Source organism: Daldinia caldariorum (genome assembly GCF_022478825.1).
Source record: "Daldinia caldariorum strain CBS 122874 unplaced genomic scaffold F4812scaffold_1, whole genome shotgun sequence".
Classification (NCBI taxonomy): domain Eukaryota; kingdom Fungi; phylum Ascomycota; class Sordariomycetes; order Xylariales; family Hypoxylaceae; genus Daldinia; species Daldinia caldariorum.
The window spans coordinates 3,241,526-3,268,074 of record NW_025953037.1 but is presented as its reverse complement, the minus strand read 5'-3'; the positions used below and the strand labels follow the sequence as shown (position 1 = coordinate 3,268,074).

Here is a 26,549-nt window from a genome sequence, read left to right as displayed (position 1 = left end):
TTATATTTACCACCGGGGGTTTTTCAACCCCGAGTGGGACACGCTCTTTCCCAACAACGGGGACGCTACCTACCCACCCAACCACCCAGCTACATAAAACCCCCCCCCCCCCCCCCCCCCCCTATTACCCCTTACTTCTTTATAGTAAAGAAGAAGAAGTACTAATTACAGATGGCAGCGTCCCATGCACATTCTCCTCCGCGCCCGCAAAACACCACTCCCTGCGCAAGAAAATGGTGTCCCACGTGTACTCCAAGTCGTACATCCACGCCTCGCCATCCCTCGCCGCGCAGGCCGATCTCATCATCAACTCGCGGCTTCTCCCGCTCCTCCGGGAGTCCGTCTCTGCCCTTCAGCAGCCTCCCGGCGTAGACGTGCACTCGCTGTTCTGCGCCGCCGCCATGGACTTCATCTCGGCGTACTGCTTCGGCGCGCGCCGGAGCGCCGACTTCATCCGCCGGAAGCCCTTCCGCGACCACTGGCTCGAGCTGTACGCCACGCGCAAGGGCCACGGGTTCTTCGCCCAGGAGCTCCCGCGGCTGTCGAGGGTTTTAGCGGCTGTCGGCCTCGATCCCACGCCCGCCTGGGTCCATGCTGCCAATCGGGAGCTCGAGGCGTGGTGTAAGGAGCTGAGCGACGCTGCGATACGCTTTCTAGAAGAGGAGGAGGGGAGAAGTGGGAAGTCGGCTGTGAATACGGCTGATGACCCGGTTGTTGTGCATGCGTTGCTCGCGGGCATCGAGAAGGAGTATGAGACGAACGGCGCGGCATCACTGCTGTACACGACCACAAGTATGTAAATATAGATCCCCCCCCCTTTTTTGAGAAATCGTTCAAATCGAAAAGTACCTCCTACATAACCTAACCTAAGTCGATCTACCTACCTCTACTAACCCCCTATAAAGTCAAGCAACGCAATCTCTCCATCGCATCCGAGATCCTCGACCACGTCCTAGCCGGGCAAGAAACCACCGGCGTCGCACTAACCTACCTGTCCTACCACCTCTCCCAATCCCCTCCCTTGCAACGCGAACTCCGCTCGGAACTGCTCACCCTAACCCCCAGCCCCCGCATCGGTCGCGACGGCAAGGCGCAGCTCCCGGACTCCAGACAGCTCGACAGCCTGCCCTTGCTCCACGCCGTCGTCACGGAGACAGTCCGCCGGTACGCTCCCGCCGGCGGCCCGGAGCCGCGCGTGACGCCCCAGCCGTCCTGCCGCATCGGGCCTTACCAAGTCCCCGGCGGCACCCGCGTCTCCGCCTCGGCGTATAACCTGCACCGCGACCAGACCGCGTTCCCAGATCCCGAGACGTGGGATCACACGCGGTGGCTACCGCGGCAGCATACCGATTCTAAAGAAGACGGCGGCGGTAACGGCAACGGCAACGACGGAAACAAGGACGAAAAGGACGTCTACCGGCATTTCTGGGGCTTCTCGAGCGGTGGGAGGATGTGTCTGGGGTCGAATTTCGCTATGCACGGTCCGTACCTAGTTTTAAACTTCTTCTCTTTTTCTATCTGCCTTCTAGAATTTCTAGTCCCTTTTATTCCGTCTCTACCCGCCTGCCTACCTACCCTACCCTACCCTACCCTAATATACATTCCTGGAATTCCAACTAATACGTGAAACTTGTTGTGGGCCATACAGATATGAAGCTCATGATCGCCGTCATATATGCCAACTACACCAGCCACATTGTCGACGACAAAGGCATAGAGCCGACTGACGCATACACGGGACGTCCGAAGAGTAACTCCTTATACTTACGCTACGAGAGAGTCCGGGGGGGATAGGCCGCGCTTAATCTAATTCATATTTCATGTCACTATCTTGTATTCCTTGTAGAAGGTAACCCTGAATTTAACACACCATTATACAAAAGAGGTAGATACATACATCTATGCTACAAGAACATATAACTATCACACGACAGGAGTTACATTTGGGAATTAGCAAATTTTATGCTAGCTACTTTATTATGCTACATGAATGTAATTGACTTTCCGCTGTCACCCCTATGACACCAGAAATTCCGAACGTCATAATCCTCCATTACGGGCTCATGTAGTTCGCCCTCCCCGAAGTTATGCTTCGACTAGGCCTTGCCTACGCCATGGCTCGTCCTACTAAGGAAGAATCTATCTACTATAGGGTGCTATCATCCTCCACAGAAATGTTTTTTGTTATCTGTCTTATTCCTTCCTATACTATCGCAGCCTGAAGAGGTTCTTAATGGCCTGCCATCACGGTTGAGTAGTGCGACCAAGCGAGGTCTCTGGAGTGCTTAAGCAAGACGTCCTCCGTTAGGGGCAGATGCAAAATACGCTCGTGTTCCATCTAAATTACCATGTTAATAATATATCCAATAACTGGGGGGGACCAGGGGAAACAACTTACCTCTCCTGCCTTTGCCATGCCTGATACCACCTTTGCCACTTCGGCCGCCATGTCTGTTAAAGCTGCATATTCTATAATACCAGCTTCGGGGGTATTTCCATGCATGGCCGGTAGCCCCTCGAGTAGAGCATTAACTAGAAGAGGAGATGGGACTTCGGCTCGTCTTTGACATCCCATCAGTTGAAGGAACCCCTTGTAGATTTCACCACCCACGTTCCAGTCAGGCACCTGCGAATGATGACCTTCGAACTGCTGCAGCAGATCAGCTAGGGTGTCGTAGTCACGTTCAATGATCGTGGCGGGAGCAACTTCTTTAATGAAAGTGCGATGAGCTTCAGCCCACGACTCCGCCCGGAGAAGGCATTGAACTTCGGTGCTCGCGTCCTTCTTGACGCTCCTAGCGAACAATGCCTTTGCGTGCCAAATCCATTGCTTGGGGATTTTGAAGTCTGCGGTGAGCTTTCTGAAAGCAGCTGAGTCTTCATTCCCGATCAGTCCAGCATGTCTACACAAATGGTCTTGAATCGCTTTACACCGAGCTTCCGGGTCGGTAAGATGTAGTAAAACGAAGGTTGCTTCAAGCCAGCTACCCTCATTCGTCAACTGTGATGCAAATGAGATAGTGGCGGCGTCTGCTTTTTCGACGGCGTTCCTCCCGAACGAGACACGCCCAGTAGATGTTAATGCCTGTCCTAATTGCCAACATAGCCGGAAATCAAGAGGGGATAATTGAGAATTTTCTGGTCGGAGTATTGCTTCCAGATCTACTTGGGTGTCGGAGTACAATCGCAGCAATCCCCAAAGCAGGTCCTCTCGTAAATCCTCATCTGGGTCATTCCAGATGCCCTTGATACCCTGCTCCATGAACCATGTGGTCGGTGGTAATTCCCTGTCTTGTTCCACATCTTCCTTATACTTTTCCACCGCATCCGCGATGCTATCCTCCGTAGAGATTGCGTACCAGAGTCTCAACCCAAAAGCTTGCTGCCAGTTGAGGCCAAATCGTTTCGAAATCAGGAAGGACTCAGTGCGGTTTTCTAATGCCCCTTTGGTCCCTTCACAGGCACAGACATTGCCACTGAGCATTTCGTAAAGAGCGCGAATCGGCTGCGAGAATTCAGACAACACATTGGCATCTTGCCACTCCTTCATCTGCTCTTTTACATCTTTCTTGACGGTATCGTTCGTACCAATGAGAGAAATTAAAGTCGCAAGGCGGAAATTTTTGCCATCAAGAAGATGCTTGCAAGCCTCTGCAATTCGGTGACCAGACAGAGAAGCCAGAGCTTTTTCTTCACTTGACCCGGCCATCGCGGCCGTCTTATTCGTCTGCTCTTCGACCATGCGCTCCCAAAACCGCGACAGATTCTCACGGCGAAGCTTCTCTAGAGCTTCAGGATCGGTTTGAAGGTCTGCGGGAACTTTGACGCTATCAAAAAGCACGCTAGCAAGCTCCCAGACGAGTTTCTCGTGCTCTTCGGCAGCGTTCTTGGCATTACTCCCAGGAGAGAAGTCCTTTAGTACTGTCTTTGGGTTTAGCCTGACTGTTGGTGCGCCATCGATGAGCTGCACTTGTGCTAACTTGTTGTGCACTTCAATGGCTCTGGCTGACATCTGGATATACTATATTAGAAATTGATCAATCGCATTGGAGTGTTTGAATATACCTCGTTCGTAAATTTAGCGATTCGGATATCCTGAGATTCCGATACGATGCCGCCTTTCATCACAGTCATCAATCCATTCTTTTCAGATATACGGCTTGACCTTCCAAACGACGAGGTATTTGGGGTAGCGGAAAATACAAGGGTACCATTCGGGCCCCAGGTAGGTCGTATAGTGTCATGCCACATCCTTTCTTTTTCATCCATGTCACTTTCATCGAGATGTTTCGTAAGTCGTTTATAAGGCCACTATAGTACCTGTTAGTAAATACAATTTCGCCTAGCGCTTGGTAAGAAGTAATATACTATCTGTCTAGTCGTATTCTGGAGTAATGAAAGGGGCGACGACAAATACGGTACTCACCTTAACACCCTTTGGCCGCACGGACGCCTGGAGATTTTCAGCGGGAGTTTTCGCCTTCTCAAACAACGAGTTCATCAGATCGATACTCGTTGCAAAACCTCGACTATCTGATACTATGCGCTTTTTTGTTGGAGATGTCTCACGAGGAGCCTCATCCAGCGCACGATATTGATCGGTTTCATGGATGGTTTTTAGGAGTGCTCGGTCCCGCTTCTTCGGGCTAATTGTCTTGCTAAGCATATCCATCCAATCGTCTCCGGATGAAACCTGGACCTTCATCGGTGTCGACGAGCCTTTGATCGCCCTCATCCGGGCTCTCATGATACCGGCAGGGGTCTCTGGCACAGTATCGAACTGCGACCCATCAAACGAGTTGTCGTCACGCTCCGCGGCAAGATGCCGTCCGAGGGAAGCACTCGCATCTTCATGTGCCTCGGACGTCGCATATTCATCGACCATGTCATCTTGTTCCATATGAACAAGAGCAGTGGCCGCTAAACCCACGGAGCGATTAGCTAAAAAAGACGGCTGGGGTCCGATAACTGCCGCCGTTTCAGCCTCGTCTTCAACGTAGGAATCATGGTCGGGGTCGAAAGCCCCCGGGGGTGCAGGATGACTTCGTTTGCCCTGCAAGACGTCACTCACGTCAGACGCAGCGTCGTCCGAACCAGGAACCGACGATGGTGACTCAGCCCGCTTTAACGGGAAAGATAAGGGGCCATTCGACGGCTTAACTTCACTGTCTTCCTCTTCGTCCGACTCATCCAGACCGTACGTAGTGAAATGCTCAACGGAAAAGGTCCATTCACCAGTTTCGGTATTGTAATTCTCAAACTTAGTATCCGGGATCCTCTTCAAACGCTCGATTTGTTTCGTCAGGGAAACAGGCTTTCCTTTCCGTGAAGAACGAGGCCATGCATGCTCAAGGTTGATCAACGCAGGGACGTTCAAACCCTTGCCGACGGGAGGCTTTTTGGCAGCGTTAGGGTATACGGTGGCGGACCGCGGTTCAAGGATGACAATTACGTCAAATATATTGTCGACATCGATCGAGGTTAGGTCGACAGGTACCTTGAACTTGACATAGCCAACATTCTCACGTCCCACGGTGAAGTCGGAGACCTTTTGGCGCTGAATTCTATTCATGATTTGAATTTCCTCTTTAGACGGCGTCATCCAATAATTACCAGGCTCAATATTGGAGGAGACTGCTGCTGGACTGCGACCCTCAGGCGAGGTCGCTTCCTCTTCATGCACAACCGCTAGCTCGTTGCCCTTCACCTGCTCCATTTCGGGGACAGAACTTGACTTAGAGCCGTTGACTCCATTGGTGCTCTTCGGCCGAACGTAGCCCAACTGTTCTGCACTTGGAGTGGAATGAGTCGAACCGTTTGTGGCCTCGCCATCTTCAATGGCCTCGACGTTGCTGGTGTCAAAGCTAACTCGTTTGGTTAGCTTTCGAGAGCTATTTGGGGTCTCGGGCGAAGACTTGTCTCTTGTAGGAGTGGAAAACAAATCACTACGCAAATCCTTATTGATAACAAGTTTCTTGACGCTGCCACCGCCGTATACTCTTGACCCTGAGCTAGCAGAGAATGCACCAGGGGCTAGCAGGCTATCCTCAATATTGAAGTTCCGCCGAAGACTACTTGCCGAGACACTCTTGCTAAGGGAATTGTTCAAACTGCGTGACAGGTTGCCACCTCCGATCAGGCTTTGTGACAGTGCTCCTGGAGTGCTAGATACGCTCGAAGTGCTATTCGGAGTACCGTAGGTGCTATAAGAGAAGCCGTATACACGCTTCTGCGGAGTGATAAATCGAGAGGCGGAGGCTGGATTCAACTTATAGTAGGGGAGAATAGAGGGTCTCCTGGCTTGTTTGTTTTTGGTAGGCGTTGCGAGGGGGCCAGGGTCAGCAACTTCTGTGTTGCCAATATTGGCAAATAGTGAGCCGTATGCTGTTGGGTCATTGATGCTTGCAGTAAGAGATGGGATCGCTTGGTTGCCCTGGGAATTGCCAAACAGGGAACTGCCCATTCCATTATTTTGTGGTTGCTGCTGCGCAGTTGACGTTCCAAATATGGACGAGCCCTGTTGCTGGTTGTTTTGGTTCCCGAAAAGGCTACCGCCGGCCGCCTGTGTCGTACTTCCGAACAGACTCGGCTTCTGTTGTGCTTGACCAAGACTTGAACCGAAGAGTCCACCACCCTGTTGTGGCTGCTGTTGGTTCTGGTTATTTTGGCCTAAACCCCCAAACAAGCCACCTCCGGTATTCGTATTCGTCGTTGTACCGGTGTTCCCGAATAGGCTGGTAGTGCCAGTGCCAGCGGCAGGTTTATTGTTAAATAGGCTAGACTGGTTGTTGCCTGCCCCAAAACCACCAGCGTTATTGTTCGATCCAAACATACCACCACTGGTTCCAGGAGTGGTAGTGCTACCTCCAAACAGCCCCCCTGCCGGCTTCTGTTGGGTGTTACCAAAGAGGGTTGATCCGGCTTGCTGTTGATTTTGGGCACCAAAACCAGTGTTACTGCCGGTACCGCTGAAAAGCCCGCCGGTATTTTGCTGGCTCGTATTGTTGAAAAGACCGGCACCAGGAGTCTGGTTGGCATTGCTGTTGTTACCGAAGAGGCCGCCACCAGCAGCATTAGTGTTGGTGTTGGCACCGAAGCCACCAGTGTTGCTGCCAAAGCCACCGGTGGCATTGTTACCAGTATTGCTGAAACTGAAGCCGGGTTTTTGCTGATTGTTGGCGTTGTTCGCGAACAATGAACTTCCAGTATTAGCACTCGTAGATCCAAAACCAGTACCAGTATTTCCGGTGTTAAACCCAGTATTCCCACCAAACAAACCACTGGGTTGTGCCGGTTGAGACGTTGCTGTGCTGCCAAATAGGCCGCTGGTCGTTGCTGGCTTGTTGGCGCCAAATAGACCACTACTAGTGTTGGTATTAGCCCCAAATCCACCCGTATTGGTGTTATTTTGAGCACCAAAACCACCAGAAGACGCAGCATTGCCGAATAGACCGCCGCCAGTATTCGTGGTCGTATTCGAGGTGCCAAACGAATTCGTCGTTTGGTTATTCGAGCCAAAGCCGCCAAAACCAGAACCGACCCCAAAGGTCCCAGTACCCGAAGTGCCACCATAACGGCGCCCAGCTGCATAATCAGCAAGCCTTAGCTCCTCCGCGGACCATTTTTTGTACGGATCCTGGAATAGGATATTCTGGAAGGAGTTCTGTGCGGAACTGGTAGCACTTTCTTTTTCCACCAGGGGCTGGAAGTTTGTAACGGCACCAGTACCTGGGGGGTCACCCACCGGACCTAGTGCTGTACTGGCGGGAGCGTTCGACGTGCTACCAAATGCGCTGAAGCCGGTTGAGGTGCCAGTATTATTCGTCGTCGTTCCGCTTCCAAAGAGTCCACCACCTGTCGTGCCAGTATTCGAGGTTCCAAAGGCCGGCTTGTTGTTGTTACTTCCAAAAATGGACGTACCAGTACCAGTGCCACTGCCACTGCCACCACCAAAAGGGCTGGACGTCGAAGCATTACTTGTAGATCCAAAGCCGCCGAACCCGCCCGAAGTCGATGTGGTAGCAGCACCAAACAAGCCACCGCTCGTAGATGTGCCGCCGAAAGCAGGCTTGGAACCAAACGCACCGCCGGTATTGTTCGTCGATCCGAATGCACCACCTAAAAAGTGAGTTAGCTTGCTATTTTAAAAATGTACTATCAATGCAGTGCGAAAGGGATGATAAAAAGCTGTATAATCTTGGTGATCAGATGCCACTCACCAGTGTTGGAACCGAAGCCAGACGGCGCGGTCCCGGAGCCGAATAGGCCGCCTCCCGTATTACCGGGGGCACCAAAGCCGCTAGTAGTAGCATTATTTGCGCCGAAGCCTTGAGAAACGATGTCCAGTCAGTTGGGTGCTGGGAAAGGGATAGAAAGGGGCGAGAAGGTGTAATAAGGAATAAGCCTACCTGTTGTACTGGGTGTGTTATTGCTACCAAATCCACCGAACCCAGTGGAGGTATTGTTGTTGCTGCCGAAGGCGCTGCCGCCAGAGCCGAATCCGCTGAAGCCCGACATGGTGGCAACTCGATATATTAGGGAGTATGATTAAATCAGCTCGAGGCACGCGGCCTGCGAGATGGTTGAATGAGCGCGTCTGACGCGTGGGACCGAGCTTGAGAAGGTAGACAACACTACGTAAAGGAAGACATGGAAGGTGAACAGTCAACAGCCGAGATGACGTTCGGTCGATTATGATGCGTATGAGTTGTCGTGAAAGTTTGTTAGACGGAGATGCGCAAGGTGGAAAGTATATCGCGAACTGGGTATTCAACTTTTTTTTTTCCTTGCGATCCGCGCTGCTGGGCCCAAAAGAGGATTTAAGGGACACAGACACCTTCAATTCCCGGTAGAAAAGTGAGGAATATGGGATGTAAGAGAAAATACAGAGAAAGATCGATGTAGAATAAGAAGTTAATGGCTACATGCGCCGAGTAGGATCCCTGGCTAAAGAAAGAAACAAATCTGTGATTTGTAGAAGATGCGTTAGATGTGACGGGTTTAGCCTTGGGGGAAAATAGTAAGGTAGAGAGAATTGACACGGTTGGGTTGTTCCAGGATAAGGAGGAGGCCGGACCACCTCTGGCTCATCACTATAGAATTTGGGACTAGCTGACTGGTCGGACTGTTGTAAGGGTAAAAAAAAAAAAAGAATGGGTCCACAAGTTTGCTGCGCGAGACCTGTACCTGCCTGAGGCCGTTTGCAAGTACAAGACCTGCAGGCTAACACTACAATACTATGGTAGGTACCTATCTAAGCTGGGTACATGTTTCCTTAGTACCGACTTACCTATACAAATAGTGATAAATACACACGGTGTATTTAATTGTACCTTATTTAGAGTAGGGAAAAGCTTCAATTCTATTTGATGCGGAGGGCTTTTTTTTTTTCCCTCTTCTCGTTACTCCAAGTCGCAGCACGTAGAAACCAGTCATCGGTCACGCGCATAATAGAATTTATCTACCTCCTACATCATCGCCTACCACCTGCATTGTCTGCCGAATACTCGAGTCACCTTCAGTCATGCGATGTGGCAACACTTTTTATTTTTTTTTATTTTTTTTCCCGTCTCTCTACAATTCATACAATTGAAATGTCTGGCACGTAAACGTCCGAGCTTGTAAATTCCCGAGAACGTCACTTAATAGCCTTTGCAGGCATTAGGCATGTGGCGATTATGTAACATATAATAGTTGACGAGGCTGTACCTAACCCAATAAAGCTAATATATTTGTGGTTATCACTTCCAAGTTCATTCAATGTTCCATGTTTATGTGCTCTGCAATTTTTGATAGGTTCAATCTTTTATTTTCTTATTTTTTTCCCCCAAACGCCTCAACTAGGAAGCACAGTTCTAATAGGTAGTAATTAATGAACTACGGTTTACTGCTCACCTATGTGAATTATACAAAGTGCCCAGCTAGGTATGCATGCATATGATTCCGGTATTAGTGTAGGTAGACAGAAGAGAAGCTAACAATGTCCACTGAACATGCATGCTATGCAATAGCGCTGAATGTTCGCGCAGTGACCTCATAAACCACTAACAGGTAATCCAGACTCCCTTTGGTGGGACAAGACTATGGTAGGTACTGTACCTTAGGTAGCTCCGTAAGTGGTAGGTACCTCAGGTACGACCTAGGTGTAAAGTGTACTTACCTAAGCTTACAGGTCCCAAAGTAGGTACCTATCAAACGCGCCTACGTGTACCCCATTTGGTGCATCGCGCCCAACCCCCTGACTAACATTTTTTTTAAAAAAAAGGGAAAAAAAGAAAGAAAAGAAAACATCGTGACTTGAAGTTACAATTTAGATATGCAACAGCATAAGGAACACAGGAGGTGAATTTATAATAATCCGACCTAATAATACAACACATCCAAGTATAATCCATTGGCATTGCACTTCTTAGATTTGCATACGAAAAATCCCATATCGTTGCGGAACTCTTTTTTTTATTCGCTCTTCTCCATTTTTTTCAACCGTGCGGTGCGAATCCCCCGGCTCGCGTTCGACGTCGACGGGGCTACTACTACTATTACAAACATTCGAATTGCGCAAAAGGATCCCCGATTCCGTATCGGTCTTCATACCAAGAGTTTTCTCGTTCATTGCTCGCTTGGATATTGTCCGTTCCTTCGCTGTTATTAGGCTCTGAATCCCATCATCGCATACGATCGTATAATCGGTAGTTTGCATACTTTTTTTTTACCGCTTCCACGTCACTCGCTACCTGTTTTCTCCCAGTTGTCAACTAGGGAACCATAACAACGAAATAGCCACGCCAATTCGTTCAAATACTACCTCTCTGCCACAAACCCAATCTGCCGATCCCGTAAACGCGACCCAATCGATCTAGCGCCAACGGCTTCATTTCTGAAAACGCGACCAGACCGAAGAAAAAAAAAACCTTGTCGCGCGTTAAACAGGAGCTACGCGCTCGGAAACATTACATATAAGAGAGCATGAACAACTACGCGAGCAGCGCCATGAACGAATACAATTCGTCGGTGCGGCCAGGGTCGACAAGACCAGGCACGCGATTCGCAGCCCCAGTTCGGAATCCAGAGCACGCGGAGCCGTGGGATCAGATAAGCGACGAGCATCGAAATGAGATCAACGATTGCGTGAGTAACCTCCTTTTATTCTTCCTAATCCCATAGTCTATGGTTCATATGTGACTGGCAAAATCCCCTACAAGAGAACACCAACGGAGAAAGCAAAACAAACAAACCCGCTACCATCAAGAGATCATCGTCAAAGCTAACTAGCAGCCCTTACAAACGCGCAGTTCCACCTCTTTGACATGAACAAAGACGAGCACCTCGACTTCAGCGAATTCCGGTACGCGCTTCAAGCCCTCGGGTTCTCGAACATCTCGCGGCCGGACCTGATCGCGTCGTTCAAGTCGGCGGCGCGCCCGCGTCCGGGGTGGACGCCCTTACCCGCGCTCCCGAACCAGCCCCCACCGCAGGCCACGCCGGGGGTAGTCGACCTGCGACTGTCGCGGGAGGGGTTCCAGACGGTGGCGGCGCGGTACGTGGCGGCGCGCGACCCGCGCGAGGAGCTGCTCAAGACGTTCGCGCTGTTCGACCGCGGCGGCAAGGGCGTTATCACCGTCGACGACCTCCGCACCGTTGTCAAGGAGCTCGGCGAGGACGTACCCGATAACGAGCTCCACAGCATGATCGAGCAGTTCGATGTCGAGGGAAAGGGCGGCGTCAGCCGCGAGGAGTTCCTGGGTATCTTCCTCGATAGGTGATGATGGGAGCCATAGCCAGAGAAGAAAAAAAGGACGTAGTAGCCGAGAAGCAAGAAGAGCACGACAGATAGAAAGAAACCACGTCCGCTTCGCCAATCCCGGAGACAAGACAACTAGAATCTGGGAATAACAGAAGTCGGCGTGAGGAGTGACTTCGCCCTCCCGAAAAGAACCCTTTAAGCACCAAACGCCGTCATCTAGCAAGCGCGTACCAGGGAGCCTCAAGAAGGGGAGGGCGAGAAGGATAAGGAAGGAACACACCCAAGCGGCAAGCCGAGAGAAGGACGTAGCCGAGACAGCGGGAACAAGATGCCACGGACAAGAGAAAGGAGAACAAAGACCCCGCTACGCTTCGGCCAACCAGAGCGAACAAACAAAGGAGGTTGCCGCCCCGAAAGAAGAGAACACCCAGAAAAGGAAGCCATAGGAAAGGAGGGAGGAGACGAGCAAGCTTTACAAGATACCCGATATACCCCAACGTTTCCGTTAACGATGTTTTTTTTTTATAATATCTGCTGCGCAATACTTGACTACTCTGATTCTACTACATTTCGCGCTACCACCTTTACTTTACTTTACCTTACCTTTGCCTTACCTACTTTGCCTGTCTCGCCTTGCTAATCACGCTGGGGACCGTTTCAATATAACCCGAAACGCCTACATTGGAAGAAGGACAAGAAGCTGGGCTGGACTGGGATGGGTCGGGTTGGGTTGGAACCGGAGTTTGTATATACCCATTTTGCGTACAAAGTGCACTGCACTACACTACATGACATTGCGGGTTTTTTGAGTAGCGCATAAGGGCCCCAACTACGGAGTATCTACCTACATATGTGGTCTGCTTTACCTGCATGGAAGCTGGGAACACGGGGCGTGCAGGCAGAGCAGATAGGGGCGGATTGGGAGGAGGAGGAGTAGTAGTAGGCATGAGATATGTCGGCATGTTTATATATCCAGTTAGGGGTGTATAAGGGGGAAGGTCGGAATTTGAAAAATATCACGCTTAATTATAACAAATAGTATCTTTCTACACGGGTTTGAAAACTGATGAGGGGCCCATTCATTGTCTTCTATTGATCATTTCGACACTAAGGGGTTGCTTCCATGAAATGAAATCCCTCCCAGATTCTCACACAAGCACAGCGCGAAGCAGCACAGGGAATTGTATCGTAGACCCAAATCACCACCTATGATTTTCCTTGGAGAAACAAACATGAGCTCTCTGGCAATCTACTCTTATCTACTAGTAGTCGGCCAGAGAGTGTAAAAAACACAATACGAGAGAAGTATGAACTGGGATGGGTATGGCCCAGCTTAGAAAAGTGCATGCATAGGTACGGCATGCAAATGAAGAGCGCCTGATTTACATCACGGACGTCTTCATAAAGGGGAAATCTAGAATTGGATGAGGTCTTGCCCCTGGTTGTTATTCTGCTGCGGTCGTGCTGCGAACGGGTTACTCGCGCCGCCGTATCCGTTCATGCCAGCCGGTCCGGTAGCCGCAGGCATCTGCGGTGCGCCGTATGACACCGTTGGCATACCGGTGAACTGCTGCCGGAGGAATGGGTTATTGCCTGTAGCCTCGGCCGTAAGTCTGCTCATACCTGAACCGGCGGAATTGACAAAGGTACCCGGCGCGGTATGCTGAGCAGGAATACGAAGCTCTCCGGTATTTCCAAACGTATCCATACCCTCGCCGCTAGCAAGAAGGGCATTAAGCTTTTGTTCGTGTTCGCTAAGAGTCTTCTGAGGCGGCTGGATCTGAAAGGAAGGTTGGGGCTGAGATTGGACTTGAGGTTGAGGAGACGGAGTAAATGTCTGGAGAGACTTCTGCTCAGGAAGACTCTGCAAGCTACTTAGAGTCGGGATTGCCGGGGCTTGGGATTGCTGCTGCTGCTGACGCCCAAAGCCGGTGGCGAAGGGGTTGTTCGACCCGGTTGGCATCGGCTTGAGTGCCGATTGGTTTTGCTGGTTAGAAGCCCATGGGTTATTGCTTCCAGGTTGAACGGCCGGCTCTGAAGCAGTAGGCTGAGGCTGGAACTGGGTCTGGAATTGGGGCTGCTGTGCGTAAGGATTGTATCCAGTAGGCTGCATCTGGAACTGCTGCGCGGGAGGCTGGAGAGTGTTTTGCTGTTGCATTAGTTGCTGTTGTTGACCGTAAGGGTCATATACGCCTGTTGGCTGAGGATTGAAACCATTGTTGTAGCCATTCGTATAGCCATTCGTATAGCCATTGGCTGGGTATCCAGTATACGAATTGTTCACGTATCCGGTCGGTTGCGGTTGCATCATCTGATTCTGATCGATCGGGTTCCCAAGCCAGTCAACGTTACTACCTTGCTGATATCCCATATTTAAGCCAGTCGGTTGAGGGACGTTGCTCGGTCCAGCATCATCGAAAAGTGAACTAGCATTACTTTCTTCCAGTTCTCGCCTTCTTCGTTCATCTTCCTCCTGGCTAAGCTTAATAGCCTTGGCTAAATCATCATCATCCTCGGCCCCCTGGCGGCTTTCGCGTTTCCTTCGATCCTCCTCTTCTTGGTATTTGCTAGCTTCTATTGCTAGCTTATACTCGGCATCCTCTTCCTCATCGCTAACACGTCGCTGAGGTCGGTTGTGTCCTCGTGGGACTGTAACCCCTTCGGGCGCGAATTCTTCGATGCCAGTAACCCGAGACTTCCATGTTTTTCGGTCGCTCCGTTCGGCTCGCAGTCTTTCATCGTCCAGGATCAAGGCTGTCAATTCTTTCGCGGCAACTCGGACTATATCACCAAGGGTTAACGGTACGGTCTCTAGTTTGCATCTCAGAACTACTCACCATTTTGTCCTACATCCCGACCATCTTCGTCAATATAGACGAACTCGCGCAACGTTTTAATGATGTAGATATTCTTTCGCGCCCAGGTGACGATAAGCTCGGAACCTTCGTGGAGACAATAATCGAGGACTTTCAATGCCTTCAAAACATGCCTCCAATTCTTGCCTTTGTCGTTCAGGCGCTTATCGAGTATGTCAACGATATCAAAGAACTCGGTCGATCTAGAGAAACAGTTAGAGGAATCGGTATAAGATAAACAAGATGCAATTGCAGGTGGGCATACGAATTGTATGTGAGCTGAGCAATCTCGCTCATCTGGGTTCCGGTCGGTCCCCATGGATCATTACTCGTCGCTACAGACAACAAGTTAGTATTCAATTCTAGCGCAGGCGCACAATAAATTGTTATGTATGGATGAAAAGCAAACAGTGGCATCGTACTAACCTTCGCGCACTTTAACCTGGACACTCGAGTAACCCTTGGTGACATTCTTCACACTTCTCATAACCTTAGACATCTTGGCGATATTCCTCCAAACGAACGAAAGCGGTTATGCGAATACAACAGTGGCGTAACTAAAGAAAGCTAGACGACGAAGCAGAGCTTATTGTGGTGGGTTGAAATATTGGGGATGATACGATCGTAGAGTGATCAGTAGTCGGCGCGACGAAAGCGCAATCCAGCCGGCGGATTATCTCGCAATACCCGGTTCACTGTAAATTACAGCGTCGTCGCAGACTCGTCAAGGTTAATTCCAAAGAGCCGTTAACAAGCTCCGAAGGCAATTTATGCCCAGAACTCGGAATGGTGTGAGGAACAAACACAGAGAAACTCTAATAGTTTAAAATAACGATTAAAAGAAAAAAAAAGGGGACCCAGACTTCGCGAGAGAAGGAAGAAGGAGGTTGGTAGATTTAGTTGATTAGAGTAACCTTTTTTTTGATTGATGAACTGAGGAAGTTGGGAGGGGAGCCCAAGCTTGTGGCCCTACACGTTGTAGCCTGTAGGTATTGTACTATGAGACAGGCGTAATGGCGGGCCTTGGCAACAGGAGACGCAGCAGCAATACGTACCCGAGGTACGAATATGCCAAAGGTAGGTACCTAACCTATGGTTGGATAGGTATTTGTTACAGGTATTTGTATTAGAACACAGCCGCGCAACCGTGCAAGGCTTTTTGAAGAAAGATTACCAATACAAGGGGGAAAGTATGAATAAAAAAAATAGAATTAAGTAAGTTGTTATAAGAGGAAATGGGGGGGTTTGGGGAAATTCAATAGTAAGTAATTTTAGGTATTTAATTTTCTCCGTCTTTTCAATTAACAAACTTATTGGCGAAAAGGGAGAAAGAGGAAAAAACAGAATTATTAAAAGGCAAGTTAGCAAGCAATGCTGTAAATTAGGTTAGATTAGGCGATTAGATGATTTGATAGTTGAAAAAAATAGGAGACTAACATATTAAGGTTGGAATGGACTTGGACTGGTTTAGATGGGCAGATGGAGTCAAGTCAGGCGGGATATTTGATACGTACCTAGGTACCTAACCTAACCTAAGATTTCTATGCATGCACATATCCAACAGCAGGTTAGGTAACAGCAGGTACCAGATTACCTAACTCCTCCCCAGCAGTTCTTCCCTTCGGGTGGCCATTGTGACGCGGCAGGGAAGCGTCCCCGTGAGTCCCATCGACTTGTCTCGTGTTCCTGTTAGTCAGTCTAGGTACCTATTGGGCACCTAATAAATGTCAATCGTTCTAGTGCCGGACATTTTCACTCCCATCTCCTGCATTACTCCGTGTACCAGTACTTTTATGACGTAGCTTGGTGGAGCCCTCAATCTCGAATTGAACCCTTCGAGCTTCATGGAAACGTTAGGTACCTTTATGCATAAAATCTTCATGCATTAGGTACTTACATTTGTAGCATTACGACCTGCTTACTGGTGAACGCATATGCAAACGTAGCATTATTGGTTGGTAGTAATAAATTAAAAGAAGCATGGCTCAATAGCAATATTGGTAAGCATATATCAATCGCATCACATAGTCACAACTCTGAATATAGAGTTCGCGGAATTCATAATCCATCCGATATCGAATTCCTTTTTTACCCCAGTCAAGTAACAGGCTCGACCTCCATCATATCCAACCACTCGAGCGCAAAAGCCGTGAAGATTTTCGACCAGTCACGTACAGTCGGCATATCTAGGTGAGCACCATCGTCCTCCATCCTATGCCATACGTCAGGAAACGGCGAGGCAATCATATGTAGTATTGGTACACCGCGAGTAATGAAAGGTTTGTGGTCATCATCAATGTAGAGAGACCGAAAAGCAGTCGGCCCTTTCTCCGATTCGGGTAGAAAGGGACGTTTCGGTTTTGACTCAAGAAGATCCAGCTTACGCATTCTATCTTCGATAGATGCTATGGCCTTATAGGCCCAGTGCGTTGATAAGAATAGGGATGGTATTGTTGGGTCAGGAGAACCGAGAAGGTCCAAGAGCACGAATATGCTAATCTGATCCAATGGATTGCGATGGAACGACATCGCTGGGTGAAAAGATTTCTCCCAACGTTCCGCAAGAGCTCTTAAGTATACGTCAGTCCATGCCATACTTTACAAAGTTGGGGGATTATCATTGCTTACCTAGACCCATAGCATGAATCCGTTGCTGACCAGCTTTTGAAGGCCTCCTCGCCGTCAAATAAGATAATCTGCACGCCCACGTCCATCGCGACAGTTCCGCCTTTACCAAGTGCAGAATTCTCATCGTGCATCTGGGTAATAAATTTATCAATATATCTCGCAACGTGCATGAGGATAGCACAAGGCACCGCACTATCAGTGGCACCAATAAACCCATTAGGGGTAATTAAGCTATCGTAATGAGCCGCGAGCGTCAGGAGATTTGACTGCCCCTCCTTCACCCATGGCGGCTCCCTTTTAAAAACCAGATTCGCAAAAGGTAACTCTTTGTTTCCTGAGGTAGGAGTTTTCGAAGTCGAGTTATACCACTCGATGCTCCATTTTGGCAGCTCATTAGTGAAGAAGTCGACAAAATGTTTTTGAGCAGCAGCCTGACCGGGAGTGCCCGGGACTCGGGGGATTAAAATTGGGGCCAAAAGCTTTCCGTTCTCGATATCAAAGTCATCGCCTCCCGACGGAATCAATTTGAGAAAATTATCTGATAAAGCCGTGTATGCGACGACGGGGGCGATGAGAAAGCAGTGGAGGGCCAAGAGGAATAGCGTCGCGATTACGCGGCCTGGCATTATCAAGTTCAACAACATATTCGGCCGCTTCATAGCTGCCTAACCTGCTGACTACCTCGAACCAGCGAAGCCATTCATTATACAACTGCCTGTCAAAAAATTGAATTGAAACGTACAGGTTGATACCTATATCGATATCGAAGCGTTGGAATTGAAACTAAAACAAATTGGATAAAGTCAAACTTTAACCGTTCCCGAAATTATTGGTTGCTCGCCCCTTGCCCCTTGCCCCTTATCCTTATCTGCAAGGCTGAAACCGTCAGCGGCATCAATTCCAATGTTTGTCCATTATATACCTCCTAAGACATATGTTTCTAACCGACACCATAATATGCGTTTAAGGGCTAAATGCATTAGACCGTACCTAAACTAATATACAAGCGAATACGAATTTTATCAGTCTATGAATACGAATATTACGATTTCCAAGAAACAGTGACATGGGATATTTTAGAATGTGGATTTCGCAAGGTTAATGTGAGGAGCATTTTGATAGTAAAGTGTCATTCCAGATATGTTCTAGGAGCTACACTGGTCAGTTCTCAAGGTATCTAAACTTAAAAGGAATCAGAAGGTATGATATGATGAGTTAGTTACGTACAGGTATATAACACGCTATTGTGGAAGAATACAGATTAAATGTCTAGAGCAAGAAGTACTTCTGAAATGTACCGATCCGTTATAGTTGGTGTCGTCCATTCCAATAAGTTAAACCAATTATGATAGGGTTTCATTACTATTGTAATACGTTCTTAATCGTATCTACTTGTTACGAAGAGATATCTAGCGGTAAATGGCAAGATAAGTAAGAAATGGCAACAGCCTTGTAACGAATAAAGAATTATTATAATTGGATTTATCTCACACTGGCCCCTGGCACGCCTACGAATTCTATGTCGTCGGTCTAGGAAGTCATAAGATGGAATAGCATCTGAAACCTTCCTCATCAACTAACCACCTAGCCTGATAGTAGACAAGACTTGATAACAAATGTTTGGTAGCCATACTGACCTGACTAATTGGATCGGCAAACATGTTAGGTAAGTCACGCTTAAGAGTTTGGTAGTTTATCCTAAATTAGTTATATGGAACTGCAATGAACATCTTGTAACAGATGATTATTATTATTAATTATACTGTAGTTTACTAGTTACTTGCCTCTATGGATGAAGGAAACTAAAGCGTAAGTTGAACGAAAGAGAAAAAAAAAGACTTGACTTGATATTCCTTCGAAGGGGCGGATAATATCCAGTGCCATGGCATTCCGATGTATGATATGGTATATTTGTGCCTAGCAGGCAGTGTAGATGACACAGACATCTCTGGACCCTTACGTTTTGTATCTGACACAGGGGAAGATGTCCTCCGTAAGTAGCTGTATCGTCTTCTGATATCTGAACATGTAGGTAGTACGAAACGTCCTGCTTAGGAAAGGATGTACCATACGAGAAAATAAAGCCTTGAAGTATTAAACTGATTATTATAGACTTCAAAATGAACATAGCTGAATTAAGTATAACTAGGACGAAATAGACGTTAACTAGCATCTAATTTACATGCTATAGTATAGCCATTAAATTCATTCAAATCCTTCGTGCACATTATGAAGGCAGGATTCTAACCTCTAGGTACGCATACCTCCCTGAATCTCCTTGGAATTAAGACTCTGAAGGACAACCAAATTAATAATAATACTACTATAAATCAAATGTTCCATTAGGTATCTACCAGCATCGCAACTAAGTTTCTTCGCCTATACGCCGCGCCCCTGGTCATGTGCTTTCCTCAAAGCTTGTGATGCCGCGAATCAATATCTTTCCTTGCGAATCCCTAAAAATTCCGTTGCGACTAGGTATACATACAGCGGTATTTGTAAAACTACATTGCCTGCCCGAGACGAGAGGGGAAAAAAAAAAGGGGGGGAAGGGGGGTGGTTCACGTCTCTGCAGCCTCTGCACACACATCTCCTTGGCGGCTGCTAACTCCGCCCATATCTACATCGACGCCAGCGTCACCGGTTAATGCGGCTTCATTACTGATTGTAGCACCGGTTGCAGCATCAAATTTAGCAGAGAAAGATGCGACTTGCTTGCCCTTTTGGCTTTTGCTGGCCTCGGCGACTTGCACTTGGACTGTGTCTTGAGTTTTGTCATCAACTGCTTGAGCTGCTACTAGATCTGCCAGTCGCTTTCGTTCAACCCAAGCCGGTGGTAAGCCAGGACCACTGTCCGCATTACCATAATCGCTCTTCTTAGTGCCTTTTGGCCATCGACCGGGACCACGACCCGTGCCGCCAGGCTTGCGTTTGCCCGAAGTAGCCTTCTGCGCCGACTTTCGGACAGTACTGCCGGCGGTTGACCGACGAACTTTAGGCCGTGCAGTTCGTCGCGAGCTTGGAGGTGGGATACGTGGCAGAGGCGGTCTAGCAATGCCCGAGTTGAGACGTGAAATGGCCGTGCGCCTGTTATTTATCGGAGGGAAAACTTGAAATCGGCTGACTGGGATGGTATCGTATTGCTTGAGCCAATCGTTTTCGTCGTCTTGGACATTTGAAGCGGCAGTAGCACCAACCGAATTACTTGGGTCTTCCGATCGACTTAAAGAGGCATTTGCATTCTCCTGGCCAATGCCATTGGGTTTTACATCCTCACTAGTCTCCATAATGGCGTCGTCATTTGGCTCCGTCGATTCAAGGACAGATGACTCGGCACCTGGAAGGAGTTTTTGGCTGGCAGGCTGCATTATGGCAAAATCTCCAGTAGCAATACCACTCTCTGCTAGAGTTTGGACAGTTTTGACCTCTTCATCCTCCTCGCGGGGTGCGATCGTATTAAGAGCTGGCCCTAGCTCGAAGTTTGTAGCATTGCTACGACCCATGACGTAGGGCATCCAGGTGAGATTTTTGGGATTTAGCTTCACATAATTCTTAGCCTCCCATTTTGCAACCTCTTTGTGGCAGTATGATATATCGACCCGGAAAGCGTAGACTTGAGTGACCGGGTCCCGGACGAGGAAACGAAGCGCCTCAAGGGCTGAGATAACATCATCCGGAGTCATTCCCGTATCGTCCGATATCTGCCTAATGCTTAAGCCTTTCTTCTGCGATTTGTCCTGCGGCATATGTTCGATTAGATATTTGCACATGACCAATCTCCAATAATTGCGGTACGAAACGAGTCCCATATCAGACAACGGCTTTTCAGGAGAACCGGTTTTCTCTTCCACCTTGGTTAGAAGGTAGGAGAAGTCGATAAGTAGATGGCCGTACCCTTTTCGCTGATGAATTGGTAATGTGAGGATACAGCTGACATTATTCTGGCTGCTAGCACGCTTTTCTTTAGAAAAGTACCCGACGAAGTGATAACCCAGGTCGTCATACTCGCAAAGTACGTAAAATAAGAATGGCTCAACATCGTAATAGAGTGTCTTGGAACCGAGGAAGAGCTTGGCTAAAAGACAAAGGTTTTGGCAATATACGGGATTTTTTCGACCGTCAACCTCGAAGAAGGAAACCGAGCCGTGTCGATATATCTCATCGCCAGGGGGGTGTTTTGCAGCGCACTTGAGCTTGTGTCGCCACGCAACGTAGTCCGAGTTCATGTATTTTAAACAAAACTCGCAGATGTAAAGGACCCGGTTTCGACTATACTCTTCGGGGTATGGGGCTGCATACCAAGTATCTATTTCCCAGCCGCCAAATTCGATGCATTCAATCTGGCTCGCGGGACCAGAAGCCTTCCGTGACTTCTTTACTGGAACCTCGGCTTCAGCTTGCATGGCGAGCAATCTATTCCTCCATTCCTCTTCGGCCTTCTGTTTCGCCTCATCGAACCGGCGCCGATCATCCTTAGTTGGCAGCGTCTTTGTCGTATCAGCTTGTTCCTCGGTTAAGATGCCCCCATATGGCTTGCCTTTAAGTTCATCGGGCTCCTTATCATAAAACGAATAAAATGGTTGGGAATAACTAGAAGGGAAGAATGGGGTCATTAGAGGCGGTTCTGCAACAGCTGCTGCTCTTGTTGAAGCAACCTTTCTAGATGATCGAGACGATCGTGATGCAGTTGTCCGGCCAGATCGTTTTCTCCGGGTCCTAGAGTTAAGTGAAAGTTGCTGCATTTTTGTAGCACTCACTTGCATCTTTACTACCATGCTAAAGCGCGACTTCTTAATAACCGTGCATAGAGCGTCTGTGCTAGATGCTTTGCGTCGTAGAGAACGCCCTGACCTTTGTCTACCCGACGGTTCTGCCGAATTTGATGTCTCTTGAATAGCTTCGTCCACGGCGGATTCGTCGGAAGTATTTTTTCTTCGCTTGCGCAGCGACATTACTTCCTCTATATCTACCTCCGCCTCAGGTGATGATGTCTTCCTTTTTCGCAGGACTCGCGAGCCATCCATATGGTCCTCGTCAGGTACTAACTGATCGAAAACAGTATGCGAATCTAGCTTGTTCGTGCCACGTTGAGAGGGAGCAGTTGATCGACTGGCTGCAGTAGGGGATAAATCGCTATCACCAGCACCACCATCCAGCTCCATCTCTTGACCACCTTCCGCGTTTTCATGATCAAAAGCTGCTTCTGAATCTGACCCTGAATCAGCAGCACAGTCCGGGCATTTCCAATTTGACGCATCTACATAAACAGGTGAGTAACGTAACTTAGCATGGAGAGTCATCATGGTTGCACTTACTGTTTTTATCATCGAGTGCTCCCTCTTCGCGGGCGCATTGTTGGTGAGCTGCGCATCACAAATAAGATTAGTTACAGAACAACGAACACTGTAAAAACGTTATACGTACCATGATCCTCACATCCCTTGCATGTAAGATAGGCCTCGAACTCTACTCCCGGATCATGTTCCTCATCCTTTTTACAGAATATGCAGTTATTAGGGTCTGCAGCGTCGGAGTCATCGTCATCGTCATCATTATCAACGGCTTCTTCCCATTCTGCTGCTGATTCCCGACTACTAGAGTGTGATACCAGGCTGATATCATCGTCACTATCACTCTCTTCATCAGTATCACCGGGCCTGATCTTCACAGCGCCAACACCTTCGTTTTCATCCTCGTCTTCCTCGGCAGCCTCGTGCTCCGCGTCCTCTTCGTTGCTAGAATCGGCGTTGGGATCAATGTGATGCTGTCCACCGTCATCATCGTCGTCATCCTCCCCTTCTACATCAATATCGAATGCATCATCGTCGTCATGGGTGTCGCCGTCACTACCAGAGGTTCCATCCTCATGATCGCCAGTATCAACATTGTCAGCTGGTATACCGTCTAATCCACTCTCTGCGTCGAAGTGTGGAGCTGTCTCGTCTGAAGGTCCCGCATTGGCACCTATCGTACTACCACTACTGTAATTGTTGGCGATTCGATCGGCTTCTACGTAACCTGGATCCCCTGAGTTGCCGGAAGGCAGGGGTCCGCCGCTGTCTACCATCATTGGATCGGCTGGTAAGTCTTCCTCAAATTCAGCATCCTCTTCGGACAGTACTACGCTTTGTTGTAGTTCTTCTTGCATGAGTTGCGTATTGGCCATCGCCTTACCAATATGGCGGATCGAGTCGATGAGTATCGCTTAGTCGAACTTGCTTTTTATTGGGGTAGCGACGTCGTATTAGGGGGTTATCTTGCAATAAAGTTGCTCCAAGACCTCCAGGTCGCGCCACTTCGCGTTATGAAGGACCTTGTCGCATGCCTGTCGCAAAATGATAAATCTGGCTATGAGGTTTGTAGGTGTTGGAAATATAGAGATGGGATAGGTACAAAATCGAATTCGAGCGACACCGAAGGCATTTGAAGCGTGTTAGACTATAGTTATTTCTGTCGGCTTGAAAGTGTCGTCGACGCGCTCTAATGGTTAATTAGGGTAACTTTTGGATATTATTCATAGTACCCCGCGGTTTAGGGGTATGTTTGACGCGTGTTCCTATCAAAATAAAGAGTGGAAGATGCGACAAAGAGTGATTAATGTGTTTTGAAGTGAGAAAAATGAATCCCCCCTCGCGCTTGCCTTTGGATTGGCGAAGTGAGTTAGAGTTGGTGGTGTAACTCTCATGGCTCCACAAATTAGTCAGCTCGAGAAAGGTTGATCCTGAGCAACAAGTTATGCGCTCCAACTAACCCGATATAGATAACGCCCAAGGTACCCCAGGCCCCAGTGCATTTGAATAAAAATGCTTACTATGTACCTGGGTAGCTAAAATTGTTAAGGCAGAAACGTCCTCAGGCCATAATATTGACTCGACATCATTGGCTGCCGAACTCGTCCGACTTGACCTCATCACACAATAAGCTAAAGCTAAAGCGACTGCGAGTTGCTCGTGAACTGACTACTATAAAAAAAAAATAAACAATTGAAGCCGACCTGCGAGGGCATATAGTAATTGTGAGTCACTAAAATCCAATATGAACTATCTCTAATTAATACTTTCCATACTAATTTCTGGTCGTATCACCTAGTTTGCAGTTCCGCGATGGGCGTCCCCTTCGAAGCGCTGATTCCCTATGGAATCATCCTAGCCGTAAGAACTCTCGACCGATAACGACCCAGTCTCCTAATGATATATTTGCTTGGATACTAAGGTCTTGCCAGATGTTCAGCGCCACTGGTGCGGGACTTTCGAAACTTAGACATTGGACCAACGGCGGCAAGAGGGCGAGGCGATCGTTAGATCAGTGGGACAGACAAAGTATGATGAATTCGCATTGTGACGCATTTCGCTCAGAGGGAACTGACTTAATTTCTCGAAGTGATGAATCGCGACATGCGCCTCACAGGATACCTCCGAGGACAGAGCGATGCTCCCGTAGCACCGGCCGGATTCGAGCTGAACAACCCATGGAGGGTATGTTCCTATAACCGATGGATATATTGGCGATACCCGAAACTGACATATGGTATAGGTCGAGAAGCGATTCACGTAGATGGAAAATTAGAGAGGCGAAGGAAGGAAGACATATTATCTACGATGAACAGCTACTTGTACAAAGTCTACAAAATACAGCATTTCATAAACGAGTTGTCATATCGTACACTTGATGCTGGTCATCTCTATTAAGGGTATCATTTTAATCCTATTCTAGTAGACCCAAAGGATACCGGAACGCCTGCCTTATGCTATTTCTATATCGTAATCTCCGGTCGGTTCTTATTCAGGCTTTCGAGAAGCATACATGCTTGGCATAACTTCTGGCTCGACATATAGCCACATTTCTCGCATGTACCCAGCTTTTGCTTTAACCTAATGGGCACAGTGGTACCGGCTGTCTTTAATTGCCCATTGATCGAATTTGGCTTATCATGAGATCTTGTTTTAGGTTTCTCAGCCGTGACCTCTGTTTCGAGTCCGGCAGCTTCAGCGGCTTCGGTTTCTCGGAGTTGTTTCTCCATAGCTGCCATCTCACCACCATTTGTACGGCCGTTCGATGAACCACAGCCGCCAATGTTATCTTCGTCGGCAGGGGTGCGATTAGATGCAGTCTTCCCATCGCAAGCACAAGAACTTGACGTAGCACCAGGTACCAATCTCGCCATATCCTCACCACTTCGAACAACGTCCAGTATGGCGCTGGGACGGACCTTCTCTAGATTCTTGATTAAACTCCTGGCACTTCCCCGGAAGGCTTCCGGACTGTAGATGCATTCTGTGCTGAAATAGTCGAGTTTTTTGTGATGCGCGTATAACACGATCTCTTTCTCGTATGAGTATTTGAGCGGCTTGCTCCTCTTAACTTCACTGGCGTCGCTTCCGGTGACAATACTTGTACTTCTTGATAAGCGTGGTAGATCTCCTCGAAGTAAGTTCATAAGAACGGTCTCTGCAACATCGTCGGCATTGTGGCCAGTGACGACATGCTTGATCCCTAACATCTTTGCCCCTCGGTCTAGAGCCTGTCGTCGGAAGACGCCGCAATAAGTACAATTGCCTTTCTTGCCGATTGTCTCCACAACTTGGTCCATGGTCCAACCGTATAGTTCATCGTAGCCTACTATTTTCAGCGGCATATCGTACTGCACCGCGTTGCGCTTGACAGTCTCGAGAGAGTCATCCCTATATCCCTTGATACCCTCGTCAATACTTAAGAGTATTAATTCAACTCCATAGTTATGTCTCTCGTTCAGAGTTTTGAGTACTGAAGCCAAAACCGTTGAATCTTTGCCACCTGATGCGCCGATAGCAACTTTCTCCCCGGGGAAGAAGAGCTGCGACGAAGTTATTGTATGATGCACCTCGTCTTCAAATATTCGTATAAAACAGCCTTTGCAGAGCTTCTGATAGTTTTTTGGCCTTTTGATCAGGGCTCGCTCTGTCTTGCAGAGGGCACAGAGCGGCGGTGGCATTCTCTAGAACAACTCGATTGTTTATATGGAGATATAGATAGGAAAATGATATTAGTAGAAGATAAGGCGAATTTTATTGAGAATAAATCTGAATAGAGTCAAATTCTTTAATATTTACGAAGGCCGACTCAAGTAAGTCATGGCTTACAGCACATGTCAAAGTTCAGGACGTTTAAAGAATCTTAGTGGGGTTCAACTTTGGGAATATTAAAAAGTACAAAGGTACCTGACTCTGGACTCTGGACTCTGGAGGGGCAAAGTGAACTAAGCTAACTTTGGTCTTAGCCAGCAAGCCGCTAAGGTAATTCCCCGATATTTTACCTTCCAGCCCACTGCAAAACCCTACGCACAA

At 48.3% G+C, this 26,549-nt stretch overlaps 8 protein-coding genes across 8 annotated transcripts in view; 3 read left to right on the top strand and 5 right to left on the bottom strand.

Annotated features, from left to right (window-relative positions):
- The window catches only part of F4812DRAFT_411390 (cytochrome P450), a 2,627-nt gene extending 675 nt beyond the window's left edge, over window positions 1-1,952 (top strand). Inside the window, exons 2-4 of the mRNA XM_047932615.1 lie at window positions 179-792; window positions 906-1,481; window positions 1,649-1,952. Coding sequence (XP_047795369.1) covers window positions 179-792; window positions 906-1,481; window positions 1,649-1,794 — 1,336 coding nt within the window. The 3' untranslated portion in view covers window positions 1,795-1,952. The remainder of the gene's footprint in view (window positions 1-178; window positions 793-905; window positions 1,482-1,648) is intronic.
- F4812DRAFT_411388 (nuclear protein 96-domain-containing protein) lies at window positions 1,953-9,035 on the bottom strand. The gene is made up of 6 exons (XM_047932614.1): window positions 8,409-9,035; window positions 8,220-8,327; window positions 4,427-8,118; window positions 4,066-4,311; window positions 2,399-4,012; window positions 1,953-2,338 (listed from the first exon to the last, which is right to left on the bottom strand). The coding sequence occupies exons 1-6, from the start codon at window positions 8,515-8,517 to the stop codon at window positions 2,231-2,233; spliced, it is 5,877 nt and encodes a 1,958-aa protein (XP_047795368.1). The 5' UTR covers window positions 8,518-9,035; the 3' UTR covers window positions 1,953-2,230.
- Window positions 9,036-10,832: 1,797 nt separating this feature from the next.
- Window positions 10,833-11,917, top strand: F4812DRAFT_37231 (uncharacterized protein). The gene is made up of 2 exons (XM_047931941.1): window positions 10,833-11,127; window positions 11,292-11,917. Exons 1-2 carry the CDS (start codon window positions 10,966-10,968, stop codon window positions 11,760-11,762), a joined length of 633 nt encoding a protein of 210 aa, XP_047795367.1. The 5' UTR covers window positions 10,833-10,965; the 3' UTR covers window positions 11,763-11,917.
- Window positions 11,918-12,931: 1,014 nt separating this feature from the next.
- Window positions 12,932-15,496, bottom strand: F4812DRAFT_37199 (ENTH-domain-containing protein). Its single transcript, XM_047931937.1, has 4 exons — window positions 15,025-15,496; window positions 14,864-14,933; window positions 14,581-14,801; window positions 12,932-14,524 (listed from the first exon to the last, which is right to left on the bottom strand). The coding sequence occupies exons 1-4, from the start codon at window positions 15,095-15,097 to the stop codon at window positions 13,158-13,160; spliced, it is 1,731 nt and encodes a 576-aa protein (XP_047795366.1). The 5' UTR covers window positions 15,098-15,496; the 3' UTR covers window positions 12,932-13,157.
- Window positions 15,497-16,521: 1,025 nt separating this feature from the next.
- F4812DRAFT_411382 (glutaminyl-peptide cyclotransferase) lies at window positions 16,522-18,578 on the bottom strand. The gene is made up of 2 exons (XM_047932613.1): window positions 17,227-18,578; window positions 16,522-17,167 (listed from the first exon to the last, which is right to left on the bottom strand). Exons 1-2 carry the CDS (start codon window positions 17,883-17,885, stop codon window positions 16,696-16,698), a joined length of 1,131 nt encoding a protein of 376 aa, XP_047795365.1. The 5' UTR covers window positions 17,886-18,578; the 3' UTR covers window positions 16,522-16,695.
- Window positions 18,579-19,355: 777 nt separating this feature from the next.
- On the bottom strand, window positions 19,356-23,657 carry F4812DRAFT_37167 (uncharacterized protein). Its single transcript, XM_047931934.1, has 3 exons — window positions 22,651-23,657; window positions 22,542-22,589; window positions 19,356-22,483 (listed from the first exon to the last, which is right to left on the bottom strand). Exons 1-3 carry the CDS (start codon window positions 23,390-23,392, stop codon window positions 19,788-19,790), a joined length of 3,486 nt encoding a protein of 1,161 aa, XP_047795364.1. The 5' UTR covers window positions 23,393-23,657; the 3' UTR covers window positions 19,356-19,787.
- A 397-nt stretch (window positions 23,658-24,054) lies between these two features.
- On the top strand, window positions 24,055-24,880 carry F4812DRAFT_37121 (uncharacterized protein). Its single transcript, XM_047931930.1, has 5 exons — window positions 24,055-24,241; window positions 24,323-24,377; window positions 24,449-24,545; window positions 24,607-24,701; window positions 24,760-24,880. The coding sequence occupies exons 2-5, from the start codon at window positions 24,330-24,332 to the stop codon at window positions 24,778-24,780; spliced, it is 261 nt and encodes an 86-aa protein (XP_047795363.1). The 5' UTR covers window positions 24,055-24,241; window positions 24,323-24,329; the 3' UTR covers window positions 24,781-24,880.
- On the bottom strand, window positions 24,881-26,359 carry F4812DRAFT_37122 (adenine nucleotide alpha hydrolases-like protein). Its single transcript, XM_047931931.1, has one exon. The coding sequence runs from the start codon at window positions 26,195-26,197 to the stop codon at window positions 24,980-24,982; it is 1,218 nt and encodes a 405-aa protein (XP_047795362.1). The 5' UTR covers window positions 26,198-26,359; the 3' UTR covers window positions 24,881-24,979.
- Between the last annotated feature and the right edge of the window lie 190 nt (window positions 26,360-26,549).